The 8,237-nt window shown below is 48.8% G+C and overlaps 1 protein-coding gene across 4 annotated transcripts in view; it reads right to left on the bottom strand.

Moving 5' to 3' along the window:
* SPTB (spectrin beta, erythrocytic) overlaps positions 1-8,237 on the bottom strand; it is a 138,392-nt gene that overhangs the window by 79,857 nt on the left and 50,298 nt on the right. For 3 of the 4 annotated variants that reach the window (XM_032245884.1, XM_032245880.1, XM_032245883.1), the window contains one exon: positions 618-816. In XM_032245884.1, coding sequence (XP_032101775.1) covers positions 618-765 — 148 coding nt within the window. In that variant the 5' untranslated portion in view covers positions 766-816. Of the gene's footprint in view, positions 1-617; positions 817-3,288; positions 3,615-8,237 lie in introns of those variants that run through there. The other variant, XM_032245885.1, reaches the window with a different exon arrangement.

Below are 8,237 nucleotides of genomic sequence, written 5' to 3'. Positions count from 1 at the left end.
ACACACACACACACACACACACACACACACACACACACACGGGGGAGGCGGAGAGAGAGTGAGAGCGGGGAGATCTATTATGAACCTGCTAAGCAAAAATCTAATTCCAGTTTAAGGATGAAAGGTTTCATCAAGAAAATCCTTCCTGAGGCAGTGGGGAGGATGTTAACTGCTCTCAATTTCCTATCCAATCACTCCTTTTGGGACCAGAGAGAGGACGATGACAATTCCTCTCTCCAGGCCCAGGCAGGAAATCGGGATGCACCAGGAGGCCCCATGCACCTGTGCCCAGCTGTCCAGCCCTCAGACACTGTTTTTCCAGACTTTCTTGTACTTCTCACTTTGCCACAGGTCACTCAGGACAGAGGCAGAGGGCAGGCCCCACCTGGTCCCAGCTCCAGCACCTCCTTACTTCTCAGAGGCCCTTGGAGGCAGAGGCTGCCCCAGCCTGTGCTCCCTCCCAAGGGGACCCCACCTCCCTGAGCCCGGCAAACACGTCTCCATCACTGCCATGCCAGGGCTCACCCAACACACATGGAAGATTCACACTAGGTGGGGAGGGTCTGAACCCTGTAATTTCAGGAATGCCCTCCAACCCCTGCGGCCCCAAACGGTACCTGCCAAGGCCTTGATCCGGGACCTCTCAAAGAGCCTGGCTGAGCTGTTGTCATTATCCAGCTCGTCGTCTGGGGCATCCCAGCGGGCATTGATACGGCTGTATGGTGGCTGGTTGCCCACGTTTTCAAACTCTGTGGCCGATGTCATGTCAGCAGGCTCTCAGCAGCTCCGCCTGCCTCAGTCTTCATGGAAGGGTCCCTGGGGGACAGCAACACAGTTAGAGGGTTAGCTCCCTACCTCCTTGGACTTTTTCTCAGGGGAAACTTATTCGGAGCATCCAATGTGAGTAGATCCTGGTGGGAGCAGCACACTGTGTCATCTGCCTCGGCATGCTTTCCTACCGGGGTCTCTGGGTCGTTTGTTATAAAATATTGCAGCAGCAGCAGCAGCAACAGTACCGGCGGCAGCGGTGGGGACCGAGAGCTGCATGTAGCAAGGGTCAGGACGGCCAGCAGGTGGAGACGTCAGTCGCAGCCAGCCACTTCCTCCAGACCCGCCGCCCTGCTGCAGGGGGCACCCGGGGAGAGAGGAAGCTCTCCCAGGAGCCAGAGGCTGTGGGGCATGAGCTGGGGAGAGCAACCCTTACCCTGTGGACTGGGCCAGGACCTAACCTGGTGGGGGTGATGGAGACAGGCCAGGGGAGGGGAGAAGATGGAAGCCGGCTGAGTCTGACCCAAATGGGAACCATGGGGAGAAATGGACGAGAGTTAAGCCACCACTGACACCACCAGCCTGGGATAGCTGCCTTGGGGAGACTTCGCTCCTCACAGAGGCTTCCCGAGAGCCCTCTGAGTCCCTTCCCAGCCGCTGATATTCAGAAAGCAGACCTCGCATTTTAGGGCTTCTTTGAAGCGTGACCAGGTGCTCAGATGAGGTCTTCTGCTGAATCCCAGGACAGGCCAAGCAGCCCAGAGGAGCCTTCTGTTCCATCAAGCAACCGTGTGGCAGTCGGGGCATCCCACAAATAAATGAACCATCCATTGCAAGTCCATGCAATGAACCAGAGCATCAGGAGCACTGGGTCCTCCCTCACCCACCATCAATCATTCCTGCTCACTCATGCATTCATTCATTCACAATTAATTCAAATATGTACTAAGCTCCAACTAGGTGGCAGGTACTGTATTAGGCAAAGGCAAGTAAGACAGGAAGGCCATGTCCTCATAGGGCTTGGATTCTGGTGGTGGAGACACACAATTAAACAAGCAACTACAAGAAGGTGTGATGTGTATCATGGCTGGCTAAGGTGGGGATTCGGCAGGTGCTGGTGTCAGGGAGGGGGAGTTGAAGCTTATTCCTAAAGGAAGCTTGGAGGGAACACAGGTGGGAAGGGACAAGCATCCAAGCAAAGGGACAAGAGTCCAACCAAAGCAGGTGCAAAGTCCTGAAGGTAAGAAAGAGCACAGCAAGTTTTGGGAACCTTTTGAAGTAACAGGAAGGCAGGGGTGGGGTCAGGGGAGAAAAGTGAGGAAGAGGCCAGGGGGGCCAGGCTCAGTCTTCAATGTTCTGAGCCTTAGGAAAACGAGTAGCTTTCTTCATCTGTACCTGTCATTCGGTCCTCTTTCTGGGGAGCTTATGGGACTCCAAGATCAACTGTATATGAAAACAGGGGACCCAGAGCCTTCACATCCAAGAGAGTGAAGTGGGAGGTGGGGAGGCTATGAAGCAGACCTGTGACGGGTGTGGACAGCCAGTGAGCTGTGAGGGAGAGCACTCCCTCTGTGGGTGTGTGCACCCATACCACACACACAGGTTCACCTCCAACACGCTGACACACACCAGCACACACACGTACACCCACCAGGCACACGCTTGCAGAAGCACTAAAGCACATTCACCAGCCCAAGCGTGATGGCAGCAGGGCTACAGCCTTATTTTTCAGATACAGACTGAATTCAGACTGCATTTTCCCCAACCTGATGAATCAATCCCACCACATCCTTTTGAGGTGAGACAGGAGCCAGGATTACCTGCCCCAATTGCCTTGGGAGAAAACTAAGGCCTGCTGCAAGAGGAGGCCTCCCCAAGGTCATCCGGGTAATGACTGCAGTGGCTGGGACCAAAGGCCAAACTGGAGCCTGGTTCATCCCCCCGGTCGGACAGGTTTCGGGAAGGCAGGAGGGGAAAGGACACAGTGCACGGGGACAGACGGCATTTCCCAGCCACCACGGCTTGGCAAAAATGTTTGCCACTCAAGAGAAGGGAAAGTGCAAGATGGGAAAAACCAGTCATCATCCCGAACACAGTATGCCCCACGATGCCAGGCCTGTGCCCAAGGCCAACCTCATCCCTCTGAACAGCCTGTCTTCTTCTGCAGATGGACTTGCTGCTTCCAGGGCTGAGATTTCACACCCAACTGGCTGGACAACCACAGCTGAGAAGGATCCCCCAGACTCCCAGACCAACGTCTTTCGCTACTTCCCTTAAGGGAAACTACCACTGACTCAGTCTCTGAGCCAGAGAAGGACTGACACGCTGACCATCTCCTGCAGGGCCACAAGCCTGTCCAGCAGCCCCTGAGAAGGGCTGAGCTGCCAGGTGCAGGAGGTGAGGTGAGATCAGACCCTGCGTGCAGGAAGTAACTGGACCCTGGCTCTCCTTATTCATCCTGGGCTATTTTTAAGAGTGGCTGAGAGAGGCCCAGGCCATGGGGCTGGAGAGTGAGATTACCTTTGCAGTGGCTCCGTAAATAATTCTGCCCCAGAAAGATGAGCCTGAGGAGGCCAACCAGCAGCCCCAGCGTTCAAGACAAGATTGATGGCCCCGTGTGCAGGAGGGTGGCAGCTCGACAGCAATTCATCCTGCTTAAAAACGCCATCTCTCCTGCGGCCACGGCTCAAAGAAGTCAGCAGCCGGGCAGCAGCTCTGCCAGGAATGGGAAGAGATGTATGTGTGTGTCTAAATATACAGCTGGAGTTTTTTTTGTTTTTGTTTTGGAAAGAGTCAGGTCCTTGAAAACAAACACCAAGGAAAGATGATTCAGGAATGAAAGTGAGGCCCCTTTCCTTGTGCCCCTCTTGCCTTGCCGTGCCCATCCCAGCCCCTTCCCAGATGGCATTCCATCAGAGTCAAGGGGGTCATGGGATTGGCCAGTGCACGGAGGTCAGGAGCTCTCGGAGAATCAGCTGTGAGAGGCAGAAAGGAAATAAATCGGAAAACAGGAAAGCTACAAATAGTTAACAAAAAACAGACATGAAGGTATGCCTGTCCAAAACCAGACAACCCATCCTCAGTGTCACCATGACTTTTTCCATACTGTTACCATGGCCCTTCAAAAGCCTGGCTATAAAGAGACCACCATGACTAAAAAAAAAAGCAGCCTATGATGGGGCTCATGGTGGGGACACCTAATCGAATGCAGAGTCATGGAAATGACATTTAAGTTGCTACCTGGGGGGAACTTGGAGATGAAATAATCTGGTCTCATTTTCAAAGATATAAGTCATCTGCACATCTAGAGTGGCCTTCCATGAGTCACAGAAGACCGCAAATACATGGCTAAAATTAGACCTTAAATTCCACATCAGGCCCATCAGTAAACCCAGGAAAAAAGGCATAAGAAGTTCCTTGTCCCATTCATTCCCCCAAAATTCCTTCTCTGAACCCACCTGACCCACGTCAAGTATAGGTGAGTCTTCTCTTGTCTGTGTGACTCTGTGCCCAGGGAGGTCCACTTGCCCCATCCATCCATCCACCTGCTCGTCCAGTAGCTCCAAATGTACAGTCCAGAGTCATCCTTACCTACCTTCTGCCACCCCTTGACCCCAGGCTATATTTTGAGTAGGATGGGACGCTAGACTTGCCCACAGCTCAGCACTGAAAAGCTCATAGGATCACACAGAGCACTCAACTCACACAAAGAACGTGTACTGATGCATGCATTTCACAATAAAACTGATGCACCCACAGCTCCAACCTTCATGTCCACCTCTGAGGTCGGATGCTAGGCTCAGAGCCTCAACCTCATGTGCTATGTCCAGTTACTCCCCAGATTGGTTAAGAACTGAGAAAGTAGTGGTGGTAGCTCCTCTCCCATCTTGGAGTGTGCTGATGGAGCCCAAGCTAGGACCCATGTCAGTCCTCCCCAAAGCGCCGTGCAGAAGAGGTGGCTCTTCTCTTTTCTCTATCCTCTAGTCCCCCAACAAAGCAAACAGCATCCTCTCCTCTTCCCTGGGCCTCACAAAAATGAGACGCAACAAAGCACAAAGATCTACTTCCAAAGTGGGAAATGGGGGGAATACAGGGTGATGCGGGGCTGAGGAGCAGCCTATTGCAATAGCAAGGACACTGTCTTCCTTAAACAGTATTGCTCCCTCCACTCTCTTGTTATTTTCTCTCTGGCTGTAAGGTTTGACCCTCTCACCTGCTTTCTAGTTTGTCCTGCCCTCTTATGCCACCTCAAACTTGCTTTTAACATAATTTGGTATTGTGGCAACCTGGTCAGGACATTAAATCCCGAAGCTTCTCTGGTAATTTTCCTGCCAATATATCACCAAAAAAGGAACATCCCTCCTCTCCCTCTGATCATAATCACATTGCATATTCACAGACACCTTAAAGAATAGTCAACTACACAGAAACACAGGTGCACACACTCACTAGAATGAGAAGCAACAAGATATTCAGTGCAGAGTACTTACTCTAAATCTGTCTGCACCCGAACCTCCTCCCTACTCGCAAGCTCTAGTCTGGCACCTCCATCTGCCTACCAGACATCTCCACCTATAAATTACAGCTCAGTCTCAATATGGCTAAGACTGAGCACGGGGCTACCAGGAGAGCAGAATCAGGGAGTTTCAGTACCATGGGGTAACTATGTGGCCCAGATAAGCATACCACCTATGGGTTGCCTTTCCAGCAGATGGACACCACCAGCAGTTCCTGGACCAAGCCACTTCCCCTCCCCAGAGCACATTCTATTTTTTCACACTGCAGTTCCTATCCCAACCAAGCCTGGCTATTAGTCCATCACTGATGAACTGTGGTTTGTGATGCTTAAAGTCCCAGGATTACTACCCATGGTTGCTACTATCAGGGAATCTCCACGCATCTTCAATATCCTGGCCATTCTAGTCCACTGCTATTTGGTAAGGCCTTTACCAGACACTTCTACTCCAGTTTCTGTCACCTGACAGGGGCTTTACATGTCACAACTTGTTCACCTTCATCATGGAAAAATCTCCTACCAAGAACTGACTCCAGTTATGCTGCAGCTGCTGGAACAGGAGTGGGAGTGGGTGGGATCATGGCTCTGATAGTTCTTACAGGATTTGGTTGGGGAACAGGTGCTTCTCAGCTCTGATGTAGGGACTGACCCAATAAACTTTTATCGTAACAACAGCATCTATCAGCACTTCACATCCTGCACAGAGGCAAATGTCTACTGGGAACCATTAAAGGAGAGGGGAGAGATGATACTCTTATATGCATATTAGGTTGGTACAAAAGTAATTGTGGTTTTTGCCATTACTTTCAATGGTAAAAACCACAATTACTTTTGTACCAACCTAACAGTTTTCAAACATTATCCTCTGTTGGGATTCTTGGGCTCAATATCTACATTTACAGACAGTTATGAACCAGTCCTACCTCCTCTTATCTCTCCCAACTCACTTCTTTCACGATAGCCACTGGCCTCCTCTCCCAGAATAAGTAACATTTAACGGCAGTTGAGTTGAAAAGTTGGATGCCCATCTTCTCTTCTTCCATGAGGACTTTTCAAGAATATCTATAGGAACTTCTCTCTTCTATGATAAAAACTACAGAAGGTAGTGAGGTCTCAACGTTGTAGTGAGGTCTCAACATTGGAAATAGTCAAGAATAAATTGGAATAATTTATTTGACATTATCATCAAAATGATATTTCTAATGTAATAACTGATTCAGAAAAGATTTAAAAAACCCATCAGATAATGGGTTGATGGGTGAACTTTACAATGGAGGGATCAAGTTTTCAACACCCGAACTCACTGGTGAATCTTAGTATCACCAAGAACAGGACAATTAGGCACTGTGTGCCTCCTGACACAGTGCAACATGGACATCATAACCTTTGACAGTCTTGCCAAAAAAGTTGAACCTGAATTTATTAATAATTAAGCTTTAGTGCTAACTTCCCATTTACAGGAATTATAGGAAATCAAGTTAAATAACAACATGAGGAAGCAAAGAAACAAACCCAGAATGTAGGGCATTCTACAGACAACTGACTCAGCTTCTTCAACAAGTCAGAGGCATTAAAACAGACAAAAAAGAGGCAGGGAGTGAGGACTGCTATAGATCAAAAGAGACTCAGGAGATGTAATAATCAAATATAATGCACCTTGTTTGGATCTTGAATTTTAAAAAACACTACCAAAACACATTTTTGAGGCAATCAGGGATATCTGAATTACAGACTCAATATTGATTGGTACCTAGGAATTAGTCAATTGTGTTAGATGCAATCATGGCATTACAGTTATGTAAGAAAGTAATTTTTTTTTTTTTGCAATGCTCAAAAATGCAGTGGGGGACATGACATGATGTCTGGGATTTGCTTAAATGTGCATCAGCAAAATAGGAAGCAGATGAAACAAGTGGGAAACCACTTGCTGGTTATTGACTTGGAGTGATCTACTTACGGGGGTTCGTGATTCTGATCTCTCTACTTTTATACATGCCTGAAATTTTGTATGATAAAAACTTTGATAACATTGACAGTTAATAATAAATTAAATTTGTAAAATACAGTCATATGCCCTAGGCACAACTGGAACCTAGAATAAAAGTGAACCCCTTCCCATGGTCCTAATGCCCTTCCCAGTTTCTCCAAGCTCATCTCCCCACACTCACTACAGGTAACCTGCCAGACTTCTTTCAGTTCTTCAAACTTGAAGCGTCCTCCCCAGCTCAGGGCTCTTGTGCATGCTGTGCCCTCTGCCCGGGACAGTTCCTGGAGCATCTCTGCATGTCTGGCTCCTTCTCATTCCTCAGGTCTCTTCTTAGCCATTGCTTCCTTGTGGAAGTCCTCCCTGGTCACCCTATCTAAGGTGGCTCCCCGCTCTGTTAGCTTCAGTCTCCCTGATACTCTGCTTAACTCTATAGCACTTATCATAATTGTAATTATTCATGTATCTGTCGGTTTCCTCTTTTTTTTCCTTTTCCTCTCAATGCCTAGATCATAGGCTCCTTATAGGCAACAGCCAAGTCTATCTTTTTCATTACTGTACTCCAGTACCTATACTGGGCCTGGGACATAGTAGTAAATATTATCCTCCTCCTACAGACCTAATCTCAAACTCTGGAGCCTTTTTAAACCCCTCTATTCCACCATATTCCCTGAGCCACGCACTCAGTTATCCCATGTACATGTATTGAGCAACTTATTCAATATTTATTCATCACCAAGGCCAGTCATTAAGCCTCTGAAAGGGTCTTTCACTCATCATTTCTTTATGTTTTAGAGCTCTACTTCACTTAGGCCCTCATCCTTTCCCATGTGGTCCATCTCTGTCCATGCTCAGCCCCTTCGCAATCCCTCCTGCACGGCCCTTCATGCTGACACACCCCTACTTTGTAAGCTTTCAGCAGCACAGCCCAATCCAAAGCCCCACACCGTTTGGTGCTGAGCTCACACT

The sequence above is a fragment of the Sapajus apella genome, unplaced genomic scaffold (assembly GCF_009761245.1).
Source record: "Sapajus apella isolate SASKATOON/1434 unplaced genomic scaffold, GSC_monkey_1.0 scaffold59, whole genome shotgun sequence".
NCBI classification, from domain to species: Eukaryota; Metazoa; Chordata; class Mammalia; order Primates; family Cebidae; genus Sapajus; species Sapajus apella.
The sequence above is the reverse complement of the archived record's forward strand: the minus strand, read 5'-3'. Positions and strand labels throughout refer to the sequence as shown.